The following is a 25,516-nucleotide window of genomic DNA, read 5'->3' as shown; positions in this document are numbered from 1 at the left end:
CTTCCTTTACAGACGGGACGAGCGTGCTGAGCGGTTCCCACGGCTCGGTGGAGCGTGTGCGCACCTCGCCAGCTTTCCAAGGCAAGCAGGTAAAAGTTGCTCGGGTCTTCACAGGAGTCACTTCGGCGAAGGCGCAAGCGAGAGAGAGAGAGACGCTGATACACCTGTTGTCTGCCGGTAAGCTCCTCACTTCCCCTATTTATTTTATTTTATTTTTTGTGATTGTTATGAAATGGTTAGGAGAGAATATTAAAAATGTCTTTTGTCTTAGAGTCTGAATTGAAAAAGAAGAAGAAGAATGTGATTTTCACTTCGTTTATCGTGCAGAAATTAGGACGAGGATGCAGTTTCCGTAGTTTTTTTCTTTTTTTACCTGGGTTACTCTTTCTGTTTTTAACGGACTTAAGCCAGGTCAGGAAGAGGTGGCAGAAGTTCTCAACCTCTATAGGTCCAGGTTGATCATCTCAATACGGGATTACACTGTTAGTTGCCTGCAGCTTACTGACTCTCTCCGCTTCAAGTCAGACACGGAGGCTTAATTAACTTCAGCTCATTGCTGCTGTCATAGCCAGGACGTTTACACGGCCTCTGATCAGGCGCTTTAAAACTTGTAAAGGAGTACATGTTGAAAAGTCAGCATAGTTTTATTTAACCCTGTATTTATTTAAAAGACACAACCATTAAAAACTTAGCCATTAGATTTTAATAGCATTGAATAATTACATGCCAAAGCAAGTGCACAGCAGTCTATTATCAGTGAAAGGTCAGTAAAGACCCAGCCCTTATCAAATGACAGAGTTTGCATTCTTGGCTGTAAATTCACCTTCATAGTGGTCAGTATGGTGTCAATATTTTTATTGGCACATGTTGACTGGCACCACGGTTACATCATTAAAGTTGTTGCTGTTTTCTTCACGGAAGTGTTAAATGGTGACCTAACTCAATGTTTTTGCTTCAACTAATGAATAAATGTACATTTTTGTCCCTCCCTCTGGATGCCCAACAACATCTGGACTTGAAGTTGAGATGTCTGTAACCCCCAACAATCGGTATACGGGCAGAAGCCTCAAGCCACATTAAAAAGTACCAGCAGATCCGCCTGCCTCGGATCCACATTCAGAAATTTAACATTTACGCAGATTTATATTTCTATGCCTAAACCCTCTGTCAGACAAATGAGCATAAATGTCAGACTAATGTGTCCTCTTTAGAAAACAGCTGAACTAATATTGTTTCTTTCTCAAAGAGTTGCCGGCGTAGGAGAAGAGGCTCATAAATTTAGCTGCCACTCTTATCTCGCAAACCTATGTCTTGACTTAGAGCTGACTGAAGATAAGTGGGATCATTAGGGCTGCAGCGAGGGAAGGGTGTGTGCATGCGTGTGTGTGTGTATGTGTGTGTGTGTGTTGTCCTTGAAGCTGTTTTTCCATGTTGAAACTGTCAGATGTAAGTTAGGTTGGGCAAGAAAAGGTAGCAAGTGAAATTTCACAGCCACACATTCTCAAGCAGGACAATCTGTGTAGCAGACAAGGGGCAATGTTATATGTTTTAAAAATGTACATTGAACAAGTTTGTTGACCCCTTTGCGCATATGTTAAAATTTTTGCCCATATGTTGTACTTGTAGTAAAGGTTTTGTGCATATATTATTTTGTTCATACCAGAGTTGTCATTCCTAAAGTCTATATGCCTTTTATCAAGCAGAATATTGAAACTGCGTATACCTGGATATATAATTTAACAGTTAACTTCAGTCATTAATTATTTTCATGTAACCTGCATCGCTTGATTGTCCAGAGACCAGAGACGGTCTCTGTCCTCATTTTCACCCTTTCATTAAATGCATCAGACTTAAAATCTATCACTATTTTTTTGGTGTACAAACGCATCAACCGCCAGCATGGGCTTTGATGCACATCTTATTGATTTCAGGACAAGTGTGATTAAGATTTGGTACAAGCATTTTAATTTCTTCACGTCCTATTTTATTTCAGATAAATTCCGTCGAGGAGTCGGCAGCTCATTTGTTCTCCTTTAATGGAATTGTTGCATCTTCGGTTTTTAGGCACATCGAGGAAATTCATATTTTAACTTAAACATAAATGTGAGATCTGTCCGAAATATTTCAAGTAAAGCTCACTGCACACCCTACAGTCTGATGTTAACACAGAACAAAAATCAACAACTCGTGTACAGACTTAACCCTAAGTTTTAGGCAATTCAGATTATATCATAGCCCAAGGATTAGTTAGTCCAGTTTCCTTGTAACCGGAATCCCTTTATACCTTTTGATTCTGCATTCTGTGGCTTCCCAACCCTGACTGCCGGTATGACGGTGAAAAAAGAATAGTTCCTAGAAATCTGTTTGTGCTGCTGTTCAAACCGGTTTTTTTACAATACTGGGAAGTGCTAAGTTTGTTCCAGTCTGAGCAGGGTTTCAGGTCAAGCTTATGATACGAGGGAAGTTTCAGCAATTTCTGGCACCTGTTATTCTTCGTGCCAAGCTACCTGCATGCACTCCTCGACCAGAATCACAAAATGGATTGTGGCGTACGTTCACAGGTAAAGGGTTAAAAAGACGAAGAGCTGTTGCCATAACGAACCACGTTTCAGTCGTGCCAAACCTGCTGGACCACATCTTCTTTGCTCTATCTGTGTTTAAATACTGTTTTCAGTACCAGGAAACTGAGAGGCTGTTTTTTCCCCCCCAGCTTTTAAAGAAAGTATTACCAAGAACTCAAATGGTCTCTTTACCTTTTCTTCTTTTTTTTTATATTAATCCAACTAAGCTCAAGTTAATATAAAACTGAGATACATAAATGCGCCGTAAATCATTCAGGATATATTGCAACTCCTCTGGTTGTTCTCGTAACCTGTTGGAAGCTAGAAACAGGTTCGTGGAAAGAGGAATGCCGTAAACTCAGCTGTGTCGGTCAGGCCTCCTGAGAATGCTTTGACTGTTCATAAGAGAAAAACTTTTTGTACAACATGATCCACACAAAGGTGTGCTATTTAACCGTACGTCTGCCACCAGGTGACACCTCTCCCTGCTCACAGTTGCCCTCGGCACGCCATTTGATACATCCTCTTCTCACCTTCTGAAATTGAGAGGAAAGAGGAGGACTCGGCTCATGAATGATTCACGCGAAATCTGAATGTAGGTGTTAGTCTTCTGGGTCGCGTCTTTTGTTTGCCGTGTTCTTTATAAGAGAACAGGTAACGTAATTGGCATTGTTTATCCGAGAGCTTTCTGCACATCATGGGAAAAGACACAAAAGTTCTAATTTATTAGGCAGAAAGAAGAAATACATCTTAAACAACTTACTGGCAGTGTAAAGAACATTTCACATATAGTTCAGTTTATAGCTTGCAACTTCATTCCATCCACATGCCGTGTAGACGCACATGCAGGTGCATGTTGCATCAAGCACATGTGGGTTGGGCATTCAGTTGCTTGGTTATCACTTTCTCATGTGTACGGTTGCTCTCAGCAGAGACGATGTGTTTCGGGATGCAATTTAATGCTAACAAGCAGAAGCCAAGTGAGGCGGAAAAACATTTTTAATGAAGCAAAATTCAAAGGCTCTCCATGTTGAAAACTTGAAGGCAGAAATCGGGAATAATTCAAACCAAACCGGGAAGGGCTGAGCCTAACAAGAACTGAATGAAGGACAAGGTGAAAAAGGATTTGCCTCCTTAGGGATTCCTTATGTTTTTGCTTTTTTGTCACACTGAAGTGTCGCAGGTTATGAAACAGATTTTAATACCAAACAAATATGTGTAAAAACAAAAAGGCAGTTAAATTATTTTATATATTTAGGGGTGAAGCTATTCAAAGTAATATGGATCTGTGTGGAAAAGGTAGACTCTTTGTTAAATCACAAATTAATGCTGGTAATCCACTTTTATTTTTGTTGAATTTTACTAACCACACTCTGCCCGCTTACTGCCGTATCTATAGGATCAAGAAACCAGTTAAACAGACAGCATGGACCAGGTTAAAAGATCTGAAAAAGAAACAAAAAGTGATCCGATGTGAGAAAATTCAAGAAGAGATGAAAAACAAAGCCATTGATATCAGTCTGTCTGGGAAGCATTGGAAAGCTTTGTCTAACTTTGGTAATGCACAGTGAGAGCCAGTATTTACTCGTGGAGAAAAGATACAACGCAGGTGAAACTTTTGAAGAGAGGCATGCATCGGTGACTCATTCAGGAGGTCACAAAAGAACCCAAATTAGCATTGCAAGCACTTGGTTAAGCACTCTGTTAAGTGTTCATGAATCGACAACAAGAAGAATGACATCGATGCAAAAGTTAAATGGTGACAAACCCCTGCTGACCAAAAATGACAGAAAGGCCCATACTACATTTTCCAAAACAGACCATTATGACCTCTATGACTTTTTGGAAAACAATCTGTGGACTGTGGAGACAAATATTAAACTTTATGTGTTTGATGCTAGGTGTGTGTTCAGTTAGAAATGAGATAAAATTCACACTGCATTGCAGAAAAAAAAATCAATATAGTGGTAAGACATGGTGGTAAAAGCGTAATGGTCTAGGGCTACTTTATTTCTTTAGGTCTTGGATTACTGACTTTATTGATGGAACTATAAATTCTACTTAGCAGAAACCCTTCAGAGCTTTCTGACAGAAAATCTGCCATCAGTTTGCACAAAAGCACTTAGGTTTAGCAGCCAGGTAATAATCCAGAGCATACCAGAAAGTCTACCACTGTATAGCTAAAGATATATTAATTAAGGTTTTGGAGTGACCTAGTCAGGATCTGGACTTAAGACTGATTGAGATTCTGTGATATGATCAGAAAGCGGCTGTTTGTGTTTTAAAACCCTCTGATAAGGGTGAGTTAAAGCATTTCTGACAGGAAGCTAAAGCCTAAATTACTGTGATTGAAGAAGCAAAGCATGAAAAGTGCACAATCATATCATATAAACTGTGCATCATCTCTAGATTTAGGGAAAAAGCTTTGCTGCAATGGGCAGCAGCTTATGTCTCACGGTCTCGGCTACTGGTTATGTAAGAGGGCTATATGTAGCAGGAGGCTAATCCGGTGCCTTGATCTTAATGCCAATTATCAGATCATGGTGGCGTTCCTGAAATGAAGGCACTATGTACATGAGCTGGATATGGTTCATGTTCTAAGGTTCTGAAAGTCAGACAAGGTGTCTGCAGAATGAATGTGTAAATGTAAAAGTTTCAGATATATGTTGAGAAACACTGCGGCTATTGCACAAGCTAGACTTAAGCTAGTAGTTTGGCAGAGGCTGTGTGACAAACACATGCCCAGACAGCCACATCCCTGAGCATTATTGCAGCACAGTATTAATGTAGAATTTCCCTTCAGGCACACACAATGCTGCGGTTTGCAGGCAGATCCTTGGCATTCAGATCAGTTGCGGAGTAAGTCGCAGCATGTTGAAGATCGCCCGTTTCAGACTATTTCGCTCCGCAATGTGTTTACATTCCAGCGGTAGACAAAACTATTTATTTATTTATTTTTATTACTACACTATAAAACTTCAATGTCGGAAATACAAGCACTTTCCTCGAAAATCTAACTCTAAGGACAGTTTGTGAGAGACACAGATAATATGTAGCAATAAAGTAAAAAAGGGAAAACAAATGCAAGTAGAGACTTTTTTACACAGTGCTGCAAAAGTAGCCTGAGATTTTTCCACGTTTTGTTATAGTAGGACCACATCATAGTCATACTTAGTGTTTAGGTTTAATCTCAGACCAGCACAAAGCGGATCATGTTAGTGAAGTAGAAGGGAAATGAGCCACACTTTTTACAGTTTATAATTATCATAAATTAACCTATTATAAGGGTATCATGCATATTTACCCAGCGCTAATCATATAGGGCTGACTGATTAGTCAGCCCTATCAGTGGTATGATGGCTCAATCAATTCATCACACCAAAAGAGTTTGTTGCAACTTCAAACCCACCAAATTTACCTATAGACCAGACAGGTCAGCGATATGGTGGAGGAGAATTTTAACCATGGGTGTTCACATAAACTGACAGGCTGGACAAAGACAGCAGTAAAGTGACTGGTAATTGTGGAGAAGCAGCAGTGATCTAAAGCTCAGGGGAGACTTTGATGAAAGAACAATTATCACTCCAAAGCTTAAGTCTTTGTGGCAATCCTAAACATTTACCCAAAGCTACAAGAGAGTGGCTTAGATCAAAACAGAATGGCCCAGTCAAAGTCCATTTCTAAATCTAATCAATAATCTGTGGCAAAACTTGATAATTGACAGTCGCACAGTCTGACTGAGTTTAAGGTATTTTGTAAAAAAAAAAAAAAATGGGCATAAATGACAGCCTCTAGACGTGCCAAATTTTAGAGGCACAACCCAAAAGACTTTCACTTGTACCTGCTGTACAAAATATTGACCAGCATGACAATATGTGTTTTCATAAAATATCTGAAAATATTTATAATGTTCCTTCCACTTTACAGTCATGTTCAGCTTTCTTGCTGATGGTAAGCTCATATAAAATCTCCTAGCATCAAACGAAAGGTGGCGATTGTAATAATAAAAATGTAAAAAGCAATTGAATGTATCTATACATGGATTGTTCTGGGATATTTCGACATTGTCATGATGGTTTTAAGGGATTTAACCCACATGCAGAACACGACTCGGTGGAACAGAGAATTAGTTAATGTGTTTAATGAGTGATCGGGAAGGGGAGGTGGAAAACACGAACTGGATCAGCCAACGGGTCGTCTCCCTGGTTCTGATGGTAGGTTCAGTAGAGACAGAGCGGCTGCACGACTGGTTCGGAGGACAACAGCACCAGAAGGATCCGAATACCGGCAGGTAGGTACTGTGGCGTCTGACAGCAGCGTCGAGAGGAGACACAGGGAGATCCAGACAGACGACGGGGAAGCAGACTCACAGAGCTCCTGGGGCAGACGGCACACGCAGGAGGCACAAGGACGATCTGAAAGGGAGGACAACGAAGAGTCAACAACGAGGAGATCAACAAGAGGGCCTAGCTCCGAACGCTGTGTTACCAGTGGTAGTTAACACTCAGGCGGGGAGGAGACGTCTGACTGCTGTTTAAGAAGCCCAGGAATCATCCTCTTCATCAGCCGCAGGTGAGGAAGATAGCGACTCTGCACTCCTCAGGAGTGGCGTCACAGGCGGCATCTAGTGGATGCTACTGGAAGCAGCAGGCGTCACCCAACATAAAAATAAACTTAAAGACAGCACGAAAACCACACAAGACGAATGGAAAAAACACAGACCCTGACAGTACCCCCCCCCCTCAACGGACGCCACCCGGCGGCCGACCATCCTCTTGCTGCGGCGGATGTGATGCTGCACAGAGGTGACGGAGATATCCTTCTCATCAGCAGGCAGGAGAGGTGGTTGGTAGCCTAGGGAGACCTCGAAGGGGGAAAAACCGGTGGCCGCAGAAACATGGCTATTGTGCGCATACTCTACCCACGGTAAGTACTGGGCCCAGTCCTCAGGGCTGGAGGATGTGAGGCAACGAAGGGTGGCTTCCAACTTCTGATTCATCCTCTCAGTTTGCCCATTTGTCTGGGGATGATATCCGGAGGACAGGGAAACCTTGGCACCCAGAGCTGAGCAGAACTGCCGCTAAACCTGGGAGATAAACTGGGGATCACGGTCAGAGAGAATCTCCTGGGGAATGCCGTGCAACTTGAAAACATGTTTGACCAACAACAGTGCAGTTTGGTTAGCTGTGGGAAGTTTGCGAAGTGGGATGAGATGGCAGGCCTTGGAGAAACGGTCAATGATGGTGAAAATGGTTGTCATACCTTTCGAGGTGGGTAGGCCTGTCACAAAATCCACAGCAATGTGGGCCCACGGTTGCTTGGGGGTTGGTAGAGGCTGAAGGAGGCCCGCTGGAGGATGACTGGAGGACTTATTCCTAGCACACGACTGACAGGCTGAGACAAAATCCCTTACATCCTTATGTACCGAGGCCCACCAGAATCTCCGATTTATCAGCCCAACAGTGCGGCCTATGCCTGGGTGAGCGGAGAACTTGGATGCATGGATCCACTGCAGGAACCGTGACCGAACGGACCTCGGTACGTACAATTTACCTGGTGGGCATGACTCTGGGGGCGGATCGTTATGATGGGCCTGACGGATGATGTCCTCAATCTCCCAAGTAACCACTCCAAAGGTGCAACTAGGAGGAAGTATAGGTGCTGGGGTCTCCTCTGTGTCGTCTGGGGTATAGAGTCTGGACAAGGCGTCAGGCTTGACGTTCTTGGAACCTGGACGGTAGGAAATAGACAGGTTAAACCGAGAGAACCACAAGGACCATCAAGACTGGCGAGGATTAGATCTCTTTGCAGACTGGATGTATGACAGGTTCTTGTGATCCGTCCAAACCACTATAGGGTGTTCCGCTTCCTCCAACCAGTGTCTCCACTCTTCCAAAGCCAACTTAATTGCCAGCAACTCCCTATCTCCCACATCATAATTACGTTCGGCTGGCGTGAGCTTGCGGGAAAAGAAAGCACATGGATGGAGCTTAAGGTCCTTGTCAGGCCTTTGGGAGAGGACTGCTCCAACCCCCGTGTCGGAAGCGTCCACCTCCAACACAAACTGTTTACTGGGGTCTGGTTGGGTGAGGATGGGTGCCTGGGAAAACAGAGACTTCAATCTAACAAACGCTGCCTCAGCTTCGGCAGTCCAGGAAAAAACCGTCTTGGTCGAGGTGAGAGCTGTGAGAGGGGAGGCAGTCTGACTGTAGTTTCGGATAAACCTGCGGTAAAAATTGGCAAAACCTAGGAAGCGCTGGAGCTGTTTACGAGTTTCAGGCTTGGGCCAATCCAACACCGCCTTGATCTTATCCTCCGACGCTTTGACTTGTCCCCTCTCCAGGACGTAACCCAGAAACGTGACTGTCTTGCGGTGAAACTCGCACTTCTCAGCTTTGACATAAAGCTTATTTTCCAATAATCGCTGGAGGACAAGACGGACGTGTCTCTTGTGCTCTGCCAGGGACTTAGAATAAATCAGGATATCATCTAAATAAACAAACACAAAGACGTTGATGAAATCTCTGAGGACGTCGTTGATCAGACCTTGGAAAAAGGCTGGAGCGTTACATAAACCAAAGGGCATAACCAAATACTCAAAGTGGCCCATGGGTGTCTTGAAGGCGGTTTTCCACTCGTCACCTTCTCTAATGCGGAGAAGGTGATAAGCATTGCGGAAGTCCAATTTGGTAAAGACTGTGGCCTCCTGAACGGGTTCAAAGGCGGATGACAACAGGGGCAACGGGTACTTGTTCTTAACCGTTATCAGATTGAGACCTCTGTAATCAATACACGGCCGAAGGGAACCATCCTTCTTCCCAACAAAAAAGAACCCAGCCCCTAGAGGGGAGGATGAGGTGCGGATAATACCTGCCCTCAGCGAGTGGTTTATATAATCCTCCATAGTCTGCCGCTCAGTTCTGGAGATGTTATATAGGCGGCTGTTCGGCAAGGGCGCACCAGGAAGCAGGTCGATTGCACAGTCGTATGGTCTGTGGGGAGGTAACGACAAGGCCCTGTCTTTACTAAACACGACAGCCAGATCATGGTACTCACTGGGGACGTCAGACAGGTCTGGTAGTTGTTCGTCCGGGGCCATGGAGGCAGAACTTCCGGCTGGCACAGCGGCATGGAGACAGGTAGAGTGACACAGAGGGGACCATGATTCGATGGTAGCGTCCCTCCAGTTGATGTGTGGATTGTGTTTGACTAGCCAGTCAAAACCCAGAACAATGTAGGAGCTGGTTGCGGGAAAAACAGAAAAAACTAGGTCTTCTGAATGGTTACCTGATATTAGGAGGCGAAGAGGCTTGGTGCGATGGGTGATCCTGGGCAGCGCCTCCCCATCCAGGGCGGAGACTCGAAGGGGAACCGAGAGGCGCTCGGTAATAAGAGACAACTGGGCGACTGTCTCAGAACTTATAAGATTCTGTTCACATCCTGAATCAATAAGCGCAGCAAAAGTGAATGGTTCGTTGTCTTTGAACAGCGTGACTGGAAACAGGAGACGGGGCCTGAGGGTGGTTTGTGGCTCCGGCAGTTTCCCCCTCATAACTGCCGGGGCTGCCTGTTTAATCGTAGAGGGCAGGTGGCGATGACATGGTTAGGCTCACCACAGTACAGACAGAGCCTAGAACGCATCCTTTTCTGTCTCTCCTCGGGTGTTAGGCGAGTATGCCCGAGCTGCATGGGTTCTGGTTCATCAGCTGCTGGGAGGTCAGAAGAATTAGACACAGGGACTGGGCGGTTTACTGGAGGGACTCGAGGCGTCTCTGTCCGACGAGCCTTCTGCTTAGCTCTAGAGCGTAACCGGTTATCTAACCGGATAGCTAGACTGATCAACTCCTCCAGGGTTGCGGGGTCATCCAAGGTGGTTAATTGGTCTTTTAACTGTTCATCCAGAGCATGAAAAAATGCGCTCTTTAACGCGACCGAGTTCCAACCCGAGGAAGCCGCTTTAATGCGGAACTCTATAGCGAAGTCCGAAACACTCCTCTTTCCTTGCTTTAATTCATAAAGGTCTCGGGAGGTGGAGGTCTTGTCGGTCTCTTGACAGAAAACTAATCTAAACTCCTTCAGAAATTCTGAAAAAGTACAGCCATACTCGAGGGGGTTGGGAAATCGGGCTTCGGCCCACTCAAGGGCCCTGCCCGTCAATAAAGACAAAATATAAGCCACCCTTGAGTTATCTGTGGGAAAACTATGTGCTGAATGGTTGAATATGATCGAACATTGAAGAATGAATCCTTTTACCTGGTTACTGTCTCCTGAAAACTTTTCTGGTGTGGACGAACTGACCTTGGAAAACGTGGAACTGGATGACTGAACCGGAGTTGCAGGTGGGGGCGGAGGTGAAGCTGGAGCCTGCAGGGTTGAGCCCTTCAGGAAGCTCAGTATCTCAGCTAGCTGCTGAGACGTTTCGGCCTGCGCGGCTGCCAGCTTTCTCAAAGCCTCGCCATGGGACTGGATCTGAGAGCGTTGTTCAGATACAGCTCGCCTGATCGCGTCTGCTGGGTTATCTGTTTGGCCTGAGTGTTCTGTCATGATGGTTTTAAGGGATTTAACCCACATGCAGAACACGACTCGGTGGAACAGAGAATTAGTTAATGTGTTTAATGAGTGATCGGGAAGGGGAGGTGGAAAACACGAACTGGATCAGCCAACGGGTCGTCTCCCTGGTTCTGATGGTAGGTTCAGTAGAGACAGAGTGGCTGCACGACTGGTTCGGAGGACAACAGCACCAGAAGGATCCGAATACCGGCAGGTAGGTACTGTGGCGTCTGACAGCAGCGTCGAGAGGAGACACAGGGAGATCCAGACAGACGACGGGGAAGCAGACTCACAGAGCTCCTGGGGCAGACGGCACACGCAGGAGGCACAAGGACGATCTGAAAGGGAGGACAACGAAGAGTCAACAACGAGGAGATCAACAAGAGGGCCTAGCTCCGAACGCTGTGTTACCAGTGGTAGTTAACACTCAGGCGGGGAGGAGACGTCTGACTGCTGTTTAAGAAGCCCAGTAATCATCCTCTTCATCAGCCGCAGGTGAGGAAGATAGCGACTCTGCACTCCTCAGGAGTGGCGTCACAGGCGGCATCTAGTGGATGCTACTGGAAGCAGCAGGCGTCACCCAACATAAAAATAAACTTAAAGACAGCACGAAAACCACACAAGACGAATGGAAAAAACACAGACCCTGACAGACATTAAATGTGGAAATATGATTAGCAGTAATACTAACCTAGTGCTATATGTTTGTATGCGTCAAATAATTACAAAAAAAAATGTTACTCAGTTAACAAAAAAAAACAAGAAAATGGGGAGAAAAGACCCAACTGAGGGGATCTGCGTGAATCCAGGGCTGGAGTACATTGTTATAAAGCACTGCAATGGCATGCTTTGGGAAACCACAGGCACTCCTATATTTAAATTTCCTACCTTCATGTTTTCAGCATGCTCATTAGTTGTATTTTGGAGTGCGCGTGCTGAACAGCATGTACGGAAAGGAAGTTTTTCTTCCGTATTCTGTCATGCTGGTTGAACAGTGGAAACGGCCATTGAGTGCACTTAGTTTGAGAGCCAAATCAAAATCGCAATAAATTGCATACAAATTCATGTTTATTTTGTTGTTGTTTTTTTTAAATTAAGAATTGTCACTCGCTTTAATCAAAACTACAGCAACAGGATGGTCTTTGAAATAAAAACCATAATTTGCATATATGTTGCACTGTCCTGCTAGGTGCAAGTAAATGGGAAGATGACTGACGTGGGGGGAAAAAATTCCCTAAAGAGGGCAGTTTGTTTTACATTTTGTTTGCATAGGCATCCATAGCACTTGAGGGGAAGTTCATTTGCAAATGTTTGCAATGAACAAAAGAACGTTCAAGAAGGTGCTGCCCTGAAGGTGCCCAGCATTTAATGCTAGTTTTAGGCAACAGCATTTGAGAGTATTTCTTTCCAGCTATTTTCCTGTTTCTCCTTATAGTCCTCTTGTATTCCTCCTTTTATCAGTCATTTGAATTTAGGAACACAGAGTAGGAACAAAGACATCTGCCCGTAGCTAGCCAGATGTGGGAGGTCTAGAGAGTTGTGGGTAATGGCAATCCAGCCTTCTGCTGTTATGGAGCCCTAGCCCAGGTTATGCAATCAGTTACGCTGCCTGCACCAGCTGGTAGAGGTAGTCAGAAACAGAGAGAATGTGTGTGGGTGTCTCTGTTTTTAAATCTTTAGTTAGTGAGTCAATAAGAGTTTTTTTTTCCTCATTTGCTTTCCTTTATTCAGTTTTTCTCCTCCTTGCCCTCTGTGTTGGGTTGAATGTTAACAGCTTCTCGCTGCACAAATGCTTTCTGAGTAAATGTTTGACATCTTCCCTCTGTAGTAAAGCATCAAGTATTTGATGTTTTTTTTTTCTTCTGTTCACTTGTACCATATCTTTTCTTGTAGTTTTTTGTTGTTCCTTTAGTAAATATTATTACAGCATGCTGGGTTTTCATGTCAGTCAGATTGTGCCAGCAGCAGACAAATGCCTCCACTGCAAACAGCGATTTTTTTTCCCGTCCCATCGCGAATGTTATGGGTCAAGTGATGGGTAAAGTGCCCCTATCAGCCAGTCTGCCACGCTCACCTGTCTTTGTTTGTGTTTGTTTGCTTAATCCCACAGCAAAGGTTTTGTGGTGCCACGATGAAGAAGGCTGGGGAAGTTGTTCTGCTGTGGCTGTTGATATTATTTATCCAGATTGCAGCAGGAGAGGGTAAGTTCAACATTGGATTTGCCCTTAGATTAACCCCAGCTTCTAAACACCTTCTGTGGATTCAAGGCTTTTTAAGTTATGCATAAGCAGAATACGAACCAATTCAGAATCGTCTTTTCATAGTTTCAGAATCCATATTTACAACAGTAAAATGAAATGACACTGTTTTTTTTTTTTCTTTCTCCGAAGCCTGTTAATGAAATATATTTTCCAGCAGGTAATGTGTTCATGTTCAGTTGCTCCTGCACTTCATCGTGTGGGAGGAATTAATGACCCTAATGAACCAGCTCATTAGTTAAATCTGATTGGAACTTCTGCGTCCAAAAATAATACCTGCATGTTTTCAGCATGTTCATTTTGTTGAGTGAGTGTTCATTTGACAAAAAAAAAGATCACTCCTGTTCTTGCCTTATCTATGTGTTTTTACTTAGTTCGGTTTATTTATTTTACACCCATTCACAGCAAATTATTGTAAGTCATTTTACAAGACAAACAGATCCGATCCAGAAATGTATAATCAAATCAATCCAATGCAATCTGGTCTCATAAACGAATTGAAATTCAATTACGTTGTTTCTCAAAATAATGAGCGAGTGTGTGTCAACGGGCAATGGTTGATTGGATCGAATCATCCCTCTTTCTTACCATGGAAACACCTTTTAGCAGCTTGTTTGAAAGGACAAAGCAGCAAATGTATAGATAATGCCTAAGTATTGATCAAAGAGTACTTTCAATATTAAAGACAGGGTTCCTACACAGTCTGGAAAAGTCTAGTTAAAAATGAAATTTCAGTTAATCCATCCTTCCTGATCGGAGCTATTAGCATCAGCAGTTTAAGAGGGAAACACAACTAAACAAATGAATATACATTCTGCCCAAGGAAACTTTTCAGGAAAATCTTTTCTCGGTTTTTAAATACGGAAAAGAACAGAAAGGAGGCTATTGATGGCTAAAATAAGATCCAGGAACTTTTTTTCCCATCTATCTGTAACATTAATTCCCTTTTTTGTGTGTTTTAAATTATAAGAAAGGGAGAAAGTCAGGTGTTTGTATTCAGCTAGACTTAAACAGAGTTTCAGCAGTTTCTGCTAATGAGCGAAGACATCTGAGATGTGCCTCAAGGTTGACTGGCTGTTGAAACAAGAAACAGGATCCAACACTGAATAATTAACTTGTTATAAATAACTTCTCATAAATTACATTAATGAGCATTATTTTTATTTTTTTTGCAAGTGAATTTATTTATTTTATTTATTTGTCTTTAGGATACAGCCCACCAGGGAAGCCAACAAATATCAGTTGTCGCTCTCCAGAAAAAGAGACCTTCACCTGCTGGTGGAAGCCAGGCTCTGACGGCGGGCTTCCAACCACCTACGCCTTGTACTACCGCAAAGAAGGGTAAGTTGCTTCCTGGGAGGGGTAACTAGATTTGGTGATATTAAAAAACCTCCAGATATCTCACCAAAGTGAAGTCTGTCTCGATCCTGTTACCGTCAGCATGTGTCCTTGTCTAATGAATTGTTAATATTTCTATGTGCTGTTTATGGTGGCATGTGCTAAAGGCTTGACATTGCTAATGCCTAAAGTCACTGCTAATGAGAGGTTTGCTGTCTATCCAAACCTTCCTTCCTGTTGGTATTAATCTAACGGGTTATTGCATGTTTTTGATCCTCTTCTGATTTGACTAAGTTCAAATTTCAAGATGCTGTGATCAAACCATAAAAAATTGTCCTTCACTCAACAGAGATTTTTCAAAACACAGTTTTAGATTAATGGAACCTTTGTTCACCAAGTGAAGCATTTTCAAACTACCAAAACTATTGGTATGATTGAGATTGTGTTTCCACAGCTTTTTAGAATAGGACATTGTATATTAGCTTTAATACAGCCCTGACTACTCTTCTCAATTTAAATGGGTTGGACAAGCCCAAGTGTGAACAGGGACTGCATTCCACTTCTGCTCTTGTTCTAACTGGTTTGCTCGGTAGAGCAAAATCAAAAACGCAACATCTTTTAAGTGTAATGCACCCTTTATCTTGAACGCCTGTCTTTTTTTTCCTTTTTTTCCCCAAAAGGTCTGCCATGAAGTAGGACTCTGCTGTGTTTTTATTGTATCACTGCACAGATGTGGGTAAAACTGATACCGTAGGATTCTTTGCTGCCTAAAGGAATTTTGCTCATCATGTTTCAATATTAAATGTTAATTACACAATGAAACATGTACCACAGATGGCGTTTTTTTTTTAATCTGCTGTTGTTCAGCTGAGGAAAGCAGAGCAAAAAGGCGCAGAAAAGAAAGAGTGAAGCTTTTTTTTAGAAGTGACCTGTTTAATCATGTCAAGACTGAGATGTTCCACTCAGCAGTATGCAAGAGACAAGTTTGATCATAACTTTTCTTTATATTTATAAAGAAAACTAATCTCAGTTGGGAAAGACTACCAAAGTTAGAGAAACGAAATCAAATGTGACATTTTTGTAAGAGTTTCGTGTCTTTAAAATATTTTTAAAATACTCTATAATGAGGATTACCAAAGCAGATTTGGCAATATGTATACTGTGCTGTGTAATTATTTTATAGCCTCCTAGGAATCTTTCTGGTTATGCTTTGAATATTAGCATCTGGTTCTTTTTCAAAAGGCTTCTTTTACATTTAATTGCATTGACATCTTATCTTTTATGGCCTTTTTTTTTTTATTTTTTTTTTTTTTTTTACAAGATTTAAAACATGTTAGGATTATGAGATGTTTTAAACCCTGCGGATTGTCTGTCATAAACATTCCTGGTTGTTAAAAATATTTATGTTGCTCTTGTTAATTGCCATTTCATCAATTGTGGTGATTTTTAGTGTACCAGTGAGCCACCCTCATCCAAACGGGTTAAATATGTGATAAGAAAAGCAAAGAAAAAACTTAATGGGATATTTTTTTGAATGAAACCAATAATTTTTTTCATAGACCAAAAGATAGTGTTTCTTGCTCTGTTTGTGGCTTGACCTCATGACCTCATGAATTTTTGAATACACTCAAAGATACTATTGTGCAAGTTCCTATTTAATAACAGTACATACATGCTTGGAGCAGATGGAGAAAGGCTTAGGAATGCACATCACTTTTATTCTTTTCTGACATGTGGATATTAAGAAGAAATGGTACATGTGTGTGCATGTTTCAGAGCGAGATCTAGCGATACAACTCTGTTCTAATCTAAATCACGTTTTTTTTGTATTTTCAGAAGGACAAAATAACAGAAATTAGTACAGCTTTTGGCTTCTTGAAGTTTTACTTTAAGTAAGGGGTATCTGTTTCTAGCAGCGCTATAAGACCTGTAAATCATTCAGTGTTTGTGTTCACCCAGGATAATACAGAGCTTTGCGGTGCTAATCATACCCCTGCGACTTCTTTGGCATTCTTTCATATTTCAACTAAACACTTTAATGTATCCTACAATGATTTGATTTGATAGACTAACACAAAATATTGCATAGCTTGAAGACATGTTATTTATTTATTTATTTTTTTCAAAGATAAAAATCCCTAAAAGTCTTTTGGTGTATGTCTCTATCAGCTACGGACATATGCAGAATACATGTACCTATTTTCAAGCACAATTAGACGTGAATGAGGATGCATTTCACCTGCTACCCTCTGTGTGAACCACAGAGTGGAAACCTCATAATGTGAATCACCTAGGGCAGCAGACTGGTGTAAGAGGATAAAGATTGTAAAGGGTTATGTGGCACTGCCTGTTCTCCTGGGAAGGTGGAGTTTAAAACGTGAGTAGGGTTGATAAGGAGCCAAGACAGATGTGGAAAAGGAGAGGATGCAGCGGATTAGTTTTTGTTTATAGCCTAATCCACTCAGCTGAGACACATGTCGATAAGACAAATGGGGACTGAAAATCGTAGGAAGTGAATGTTTGATAGCAGAAGTAAACTCTAATTCAGAGAAAAAGTACTGATAGTATGAATGGATCATGGAAATGTTGGTATTCATTGTGTCTGTAAATATGAAGCTACAGTGAAGTTGATTTAGCGAAATATTACTACCTTAAACATGTAGTTCAGAATTTCTAAAGTGATCTGCAGTTGGTAGCTCCCCTTACTTATTATAAGTTCATATTAGGTTGGGTCCTGAGGCTAAGGCTAATAGCTAAACCAGGAGGGACCAATACCAAAGCAACCTTCTGCCATTAAAACAACTCCAGTCTTAAAAACATATTTTTCTGAAGGCACTCTGAACCTCTTAGCAGTGTTTGTGATTTCATTAGAAGGTTATTTACAAAGGTGCTAATAGTTGATTACACAGTAAACAGAGGTAAGAAGCAGAGTGCCACCAGTGTCTTGTGTGAAATGCACACTGAGAACAAAACACATAAAGCATTTCCAGACTAATAGTAAAAATGTTCTGGGGGATTAGTTCATTGGCACTACATTGATTTTTCCCACCCTGTTAATAATCTTTTGTCCAGTTACTCAGACTGGAAAAGCTGTACTTGTTTTTTCTCAGTGCATGTTTGATACAGTGATCCCGTTGGTGACATTTCTCCTCCTGAAAAAAATAATCCAGAAAATAATGTTTTCAATAACTTCTGTAATGTTTTTTTTTAGAGTTGGTTGTGTCAAGATGGTGAAAGTCTTCACCTCTCTCAGAGTAGTTATTAGTTTCAGCTTCAGCTAGACCAACTAATTAGAATATGTATTAAATGAACACACCTAGCAAATTATCCACTAAAGGTAAGATATTAACTGCTTCTAACCTTTTGAGATAACCTTGCTTTAATAATTCAAGACTATTTCTTTGAAGTGACAGTGTAGCTTCAAGATCCTGCTGCCTTCAGCCAAGCTGTAGTGCAGCAAATAACGCCACAAATATTTTATGAAAAAAAAAAGTATCGTAGACCTCTCATTCATTTATTTGTTCATTTTAACACAGTCTCTTTGCTGAGTCAGGGTTTATCCCCTAAAAATCTTAAAGGGATTATATTATTTGACTATTGACAAGAAAGCAATATTTTTGACATAAGTGCAGAGACTAGTTCCGCTTTATAGTCACTTTTCCGTGGAACTCAGTTTCTGCATGATTTTTGCAGAAATTCAGAAAGGAGAAATTAAACTCTAATAACAGGTCTTCGAGACCCTGGATCTCTTTGTGGTGAAATTTATGGCAGCTGTGGCTGAATTATGATTCAGGGAAAATGCTGCTACATTTTACCACTTATGGTGACAGCTCTGTTAGGAATGTCTGTTCTCCTTCTGATACTCATTAAATCCAGCCAGCAATATTAGAGACATGGCCTGAGACCTGAATGCACCGTATTTACTGGCATCATTTTTTAGAGGGTCAAAACGCATCCTCCACTTATTAAGAAAACCGGCAAGTGTGTGGTTGCCCTAAGGAAGAGCAAGAACAATCAATGTGTCTTTTGTTGTTGCAAATTATACTACATCAGAAAGGTTTATTCAAAAACATCTTTGAGTGTACATTAATCAAAGATTCACTGACTATCACATTATCCACATCAGGGATGTAAGATAACTTTTGAATCTAGTCAAATTTCTGAACTGAACTGGTGTAATTGAGTTTCCTTCACCAGCCGTCTCTGCCCACAAATTTGACTTCCTGCCTTCGGATGTTGCGTTAATATTTGCCCCATGATGTTTTTTGTTTATGTTGTAATATTCCTTATGACAGTCCTTCCTGCAGCAAAACATCTTGACAACATGAGCCTTTCACCCCTGCACTTCACAGTCTGATACGCTTCAATTTTAGTTTCATCTGACCAAGTGACTTGTCTCCAAAAATTAAGGTCTCTCAGCTTCATCACAAAGTCTGCCGCTTCTGTTCTAGGATGACACCAGCAAGTTATTTGCTCATGTAGGATTCTTTCCATGCCATAATATTTATACTTCTCCTGTTACAGTAATAATTCCCATCCACTTAAATAACGCACCTGCCTGTGATACAGCAGAGCACACCATTTTTCTCCAACAGACTGAAAAACTTGAACATGTGCTAAATTGATTCAGACTATCAGACATATGCTAGGGCACAACTGATAAATGTGCTCAGCAACAGGCCATCCTCTACTCAACCATTTATGTAAGCTGGGTGAACTGATTGAAGTGCATTTGATTTGCCTCGTCCATGCTATGACTTTTAGCTGTTTAGCACAGCAGGAAATTCACAGCTGAATTACTTGTGTTCTTTGTACACAAATAAAAGTGGTGGCCTTCTTTTAGTCAGCTGCCTGGTAGTGAAAAGCAGCACTTGGTGGAGGGGCAGCATTGTGATGCTCTACATCCTAAGAAAACTTTGGTCACTCTGATATTTTCTGACATCTAGAACTGTCTGTAGCTTTTAAAATATTTTTTATATCTTGAAATTGTATGCATGCCCTAGTCTACTTCCACACCTCAGTATTGCTCAAACTGAAAATGGCTGTCATATTATTTTGGATTCAATCCTAAAAACCTTCCTTTGATGGTTATTTTTGTCTGTGATTCAAATGTGTTTACAAGGAAATGTTGCTTACAATAAATTGTTTTATTGGCATCAAAGCAATAAAAGCTATGAAAGCTTGGTCCATAGTCCATCATAAGTCAATATAATGAAATTTCATTGTGACATGCACGGTCTGGTGTATATTTTCAAACGACAATAAACATTATATTAATTAATTTCCCAATTTATTATTGAGTCTAATAAGTGTATACTTTATTATGTGGAAGATAAAAACACTACTTTTTAAATTCAAGTGTAGTTTCATGTAAAACACACGCAAGGAAAAGCTTGGGAATTTCATCGCAAAACTTTAAAACGTGGTGCATTTAGATTAGCAGCGAAGCGAGAGCATTGCATCCTGAAAGTTACAACTTCACAACGATCCCCCCCCTCAGTCAGTGGCAGCTGCTGCTACAGCAACAACCACATGTTCCCATCTGTTCCATACCAATTATCAAGGCTATACTCATTTACCCACCACAAGTCTAATGGGGGTTTGCCTGCAGTGGTTGCTGAGGGTCCGTTATATTATCAAAAGTATTATTTTCATAAACAAAATACCCTACACACAAGGTAACAACATTACACAACAAGAGGATTGTTGAGTGTGCCAGAAAATTCGGAATAATTATTAATTATTTGAATTAATTAGTCGTCTATGTATCTCCTATTGTTGTAGTTAATGGTTCTTCCTCCTTTCAGTAAATCTGTTCGCTATTGAGAAGAAAGTAATTTATGTCTCAGCAGAGTGGATGAGCTGATGTATCCTCTCAAAATGCATCTTTTTTTTTTTTTTTTTACAGAAATTTTAGTGCCAAAAACACACCTTGTTCTTGCTATTGTCCTGCACCGTGTCTGAAATCACACAACTGCATGATGTTTTCCTTCTCCTCAACAGCTCTCAGAGGGTGTTCGAGTGTCCTGACTACAAAACGGCCGGCAAGAACTCTTGCTTCTTCAGCAAGAATGTGACGTTCGTCTGGGTGAACTACAACATCACCGTTGTGGCGACCAACTCGAGGGGAAGGACATTTTCCGATCCCGTTGACATAGATGTCGTCTACATCGGTGAGGGGAAAGTGGCAAAGGTTCAGCGTGACACAACTCCTTGAGAGAAATATAGCAGAAAACATATTTTTCGACAGAACAGCACTTGTGTTGTTTACTGTACTGTGAAAAGTCATAGTTCTTATATCTGGACTTTTGCTGTTGCGCTGACATTTTTAAGCTATCAGCTGCCAGTCAGCTTTGGAAAATAATCTTATAATATAAATAAAAAGCAATCAGCTTCTTCTCTCCATCTTCTTCATTGCTAATATCACAACTTTTTCATAAAAAGTCTGACCTTTCCAGAGGTTTGAAAATTGTTCCCTTTTTCAAGTTGGTAGTGGAAGAGTCTTATGCCTGACTAACTTGAAGTATATTTTGTCTTGGCTTTAGAGGATCTGTGAGTGCTCCACTTATCCTTTTCATCAGAATGTTACAATGATTGAATATCAGGCCTAATTAGTATCAGCGTCTTTCACTAACCTCAGCCCTCAGCCTTGTCTATTTTTGCAGTAGGTTTATAATTTGAAGTCTTAATAATTGTTCTTACACCCAGCTCAAAAATATATATCAGTAGTCAAAGCTAGAATGTTAGAGTTCCTCAGCTGGACCTGTCCATATATTTTCACATCTGGAGTGAAGGGCGCGTGATTATTTACTAAAAACCTTTATGATTCCTTGTCATTCCTTATTGGGTCTCATCAGATCTGTTAATCACATGTTCTCTTTCCGTTCTCTTCTCCCAGTCAAGCCCAATCCTCCGGAAGAAGTGGTAGTGAATGTCACAGAGGACAAAGACTGGCCTTTTCTTCAAGTGTCATGGAAACCCCCCAAAATGGCTGACACCCGCTCGGGTTGGATCACTCTCATTTACGAGGTCCGACTCAAGTTGGAAAATAAGAATAAATGGGAGGTGAGTAAACCGCTGCCGGTGAGATGGAATGGCCTGGTGGTTTGACAATTTGTCTTCCAAATGTGAAACTTTGCATTTGGTTCCATGTCACAGGACTCGCTGATATGTCACAAAGCCAGGGTTTAATTCTCAAACCTCAATACCACACCTAAAGTCCACATATTGAAGATGGCTTTAGTTTACTGACCTGACTCATGTGTTTCATTTCCAGGAGCTCTCTGCAGGCCAGAGGAAGACTCTTCAGATTTACAGCCTGAGGTCCGGTGGGACTTATGACGTTCAGGTTCGCTGTAAGCCTGATCATGGCTTTTGGAGTGAATGGAGCCCCTCATCCCGTGTCAAAGTTCCTGAATGTAAGTTCTTCACACACAAATAACTGTACGATTGTCTAAATAAAACACACTGTCGTTTGTGATTGTAACATTGCAGAACGTGGAAAGGCAATTATATTCATGTAGATCCCAGAAGCTTGACTGAAGCAATCGAGACATTGTTTCAGGTTTCACAGCATCTGTCATTGCGAACGTAGACTATTTTTTTATGAAGAAACAAAAACTTAAACTTGGAGGAATGCATGTTTCACTATTCTGTGGTCAGAGTGGATTTAACCTTTCCACCTGGTTTTTGTGTGGATTCAGTAAAAAATGTGTTAATTAGTAATACAGAGAGCTGTGGGAGGATTTGTTTTTAATGCCATGCTTCCATTTTGCAACCCATAAGCTCAGTTACCCTGTCCTCACAGACACAAGCAAGTGATTACCTATAAGGAAAACTGAATTGCTATGTGCTTAATTCACATTTCTTCATTGTGTGCCAGTGGAAAAATGAGCCTTGTGGCATAAAAGTGACTTGAGAGAAGAGAAGAAAATGCTACATTAATACAATCATTTACATGTTCTAAGACTGCCACATTATTCTTCTGTTTCATTCAGATTTACCACAGGAAAGGTCAATGTGGATCCTTATTGTGGTCTTTGCTGCCTTCATCCTCGTCATCTTTATTTGGATGATATACATGAACTTTCATAGGTAAGAGTAAACATTTTTTAGTAGATTGTATGTATTAGACATTAAACACAGACATTAAACATAAAATCAATTTTAAATATATATATATATATATATATATATATATATATATATATATATATATATATATATATTTGTGTGTGTGTGTGTGAATAAATAGAAAAGAATGTTGATTGTTATTACCTTTCTAACGTTTTGTGCATGCAGTGTGAAGCGCTACCTTCTGCCACCAGTGCCAGGACCTAAGATCAAGGGAATTGACAAACAGCTTCTCAAGGTAAACCAGAACTTTTTGACCGAAGTTGTGCTGAATGCTAAATAATACATGTTAAAGTAGCTATTTGAATCATGACGTCTTTGTAACAAGATACTTTTTTACGTGCAGAGTGGCAAATCTGAGGACATCTTCAGCTCACTGGTGGTGTCTGATTTTCCCCCAACCACATCCAACTACGAGGACTTTCTTGTTGAATACCTAGAGGTGTATGTCCCAGAACAGCGTGAACTAATCATGGATGAAGGCAAAGATCTTCAAGATGATAGCTTCAAAACAGAAAACTCCACATGTGACAATGACTCTGGCCGGGGCAGCTGTGACAGCCACACACTGCTTACCGATAAGGGCGGAGGTGACAAAGAAGATGGGCAGCAGTCAGATCCAGAGGGTAGTCAGGCTGAGGTTGACACAAAAAGTCAGGAGGAAGCCCTGGAGGAGGAACTCCTGGCATGTTCTCATGAAAATGTGCAGAGCCCAAATATTTCCAATGAGGAGAAGGTGAAGAGCTGGCCTTTGTTTTCTCCACTGCCCCAGTACAGTCTTAGCCCAGTGAATCGACCAAACCCACCTAAGACGGGGAAACAACACTGTCTTTCTGACAGTCTGTTCACCCCAAACTCCTTGTCGTCTTACTTCACTCAGCCTGGTCCCAGCACCACAAAAGGTTTTAGATCAAACTACTGGGAGTGTAGCTTCGACCACAAGCAATCTCATCCACTCCATCCCCAGTCAGCAGCCCATGAGCATCTCCAGGCCCAGAATGACCTCAATACGCCACATGTCGACTACATGGGAGTGCCGCTGGATGTTCATGTGCTCAATGTCAGGCCCTCTGAATATGTCGAAGTCCAGAGGGTCAGTGATGAGGACGGGGTTCTTCTTCACCCCGTTTCCCCCAGCCAGGAAAGCAGCCGTACCGTAAGCCACCAAACGGAGGACTACAGCAGGGTGAGGATGGTGAACAATGACAATGGGTTACTGCTTCTTCAGAGAGATGCTATTGAGGAAGAGAAGAGCATGTGCCCTTATCAAGAAGATGTAGTAAGCAGAGCATCCATCACTCCCACTTTGCAGAACTCTGCGACTGGCATTAACACCGCCTTGCCAATTCTTGACGAAAGCGCAGCCAGTGGTTACGTCGACACCGCCACCATGTTTGGCCTGCCCACTTACTAGGTGCTTTGGATATCAATCTGGCAGCTGCTAGACATTGTAAGCGGTTCACCTTAAACTTAGGAACTGAAAACAAGGAGAAAAACCACACCGACAATGATTGCATCTTTCCAAAAGTGGCTGCAAAGACAATTTTGCTTTCATGGAAATATTTTTTTTTCTTTTCCTGTCAAGATGAAACACTGATATTTAAGAGCCACAATTTTTCAGATGATTGAACCGTATAGTCGTCATTCAGATTAATTAAGAATAAAATTGATCTTAATTTATGAGGTACTTCATGTTTCTATGTTGATTCTACATGTTCTATGTTTCTATGTTGATTATACTGCAAGCCGTTATTTTACCTCTAAAATATATTGTAAGGCTGCTTGTATGTTGTACATATTACAAATATAAAGAACCCCTGAACACTTGACCCAAGGCATTTAAGTTTCTCTTCGCTGTACTGTACAGCTCCAGTTACCCCTGAGGGAAGGGTCTGCGCAAATTAATGCAAAGTATATTTTATTCTATTTTCTGTGCTGCTGTTAAATATTCTGTTAAATATATGCACATAAACATGATGTAAAACACATTATGTGCTCTTCACTGTCACCAGCTCTCAACACAGATAACAGTGTGAAATATTTGGCTGAAAAGTTTGTATTGGGACATCCAAAAAATGCTAAAAGAGGCAATGTCTTTTGGAATATGTGGCTTTAATTCTTTAAATGGACATTAAGATATGAAGAGACTTATTTTAAGATATGTTATTTTGGTTTGTGTTTTGATATGCGTGCGTATGTGTGTGTGTGTGTTTGAACGTTAAACATGAGGTTAAACAAGAAAACAAGCAAGAATTCACTGAGGTATTTGTCACTCAGAGCAGATTATGTACATTTACCGAGTCAAAGAAATCTACAATGATGTGTAGTTTTTGATGGGAAACTTGTGTCATAAATTTGGATCCCTTTGTATAACGCTGTACACTGTCCTTGTGGGTAAAGCTACACTTGTGGTGAACATATTTGCAATACATAAGAAACAGCCATCAAGTTTATTTTTGAAAGCTTGTTTTAAAAGTTGAGTTTATAATAAAATTACTTTATGCTGTAGCGGTATGTGGTTTATTTTCTTTTTACCTTTATACTAACATGAAGATGTATTACATACAGTTTTTAAAATAACTGTTATACAATTATAGAGAGAAGAGTGGTTGCCTTGCATTTTTATGTAATTATATATTTTTCAGATTTAGACGTGATTCATCTTTTTTAACCACT

General features: G+C 41.2%; 1 protein-coding gene and 1 long non-coding RNA gene across 2 annotated transcripts; one reads left to right on the top strand and one right to left on the bottom strand.

Annotated features, from left to right (window-relative positions):
* The first annotated feature begins 11 nt into the window (after positions 1-11).
* Positions 12-25,348, top strand: prlra (prolactin receptor a). The gene is made up of 9 exons (XM_008424492.3): positions 12-177; positions 13,222-13,312; positions 14,578-14,710; positions 20,711-20,880; positions 21,606-21,772; positions 21,984-22,125; positions 22,705-22,801; positions 23,009-23,078; positions 23,187-25,348. The coding sequence occupies exons 2-9, from the start codon at positions 13,243-13,245 to the stop codon at positions 24,252-24,254; spliced, it is 1,917 nt and encodes a 638-aa protein (XP_008422714.1). The 5' UTR covers positions 12-177; positions 13,222-13,242; the 3' UTR covers positions 24,255-25,348.
* Positions 11,160-11,842, bottom strand: LOC145554177 (uncharacterized). Its single transcript, XR_014090217.1, has 2 exons — positions 11,523-11,842; positions 11,160-11,449 (listed from the first exon to the last, which is right to left on the bottom strand). It is a non-coding gene; the product is annotated as an uncharacterized LOC145554177 (long non-coding RNA).
* Positions 25,349-25,516: the final 168 nt, after the last annotated feature.

Source organism: Poecilia reticulata, chromosome 12 (genome assembly GCF_904066995.2).
Source record: "Poecilia reticulata chromosome 12, P_reticulata-male-v2, whole genome shotgun sequence".
In the NCBI taxonomy this organism is placed as follows: Eukaryota; Metazoa; Chordata; class Actinopteri; order Cyprinodontiformes; family Poeciliidae; genus Poecilia; species Poecilia reticulata.
The sequence above is the reverse complement of the archived record's forward strand: the minus strand, read 5'-3'. Positions and strand labels throughout refer to the sequence as shown.

Coding starts and splice junctions, on each gene's coding strand:
- prlra (XM_008424492.3), top strand. CDS start 13,243: ATGAAGAAGGCTGGGGAAGTTGTTCTGCTGTGGCTGTTGATATTATTT. Junction 21,773..21,983: donor AAAATAAGAATAAATGGGAG/GTGAGTAAACCG, acceptor TTTCATTTCCAG/GAGCTCTCTGCAGGCCAGAG. Junction 22,126..22,704: donor CCGTGTCAAAGTTCCTGAAT/GTAAGTTCTTCA, acceptor TGTTTCATTCAG/ATTTACCACAGGAAAGGTCA.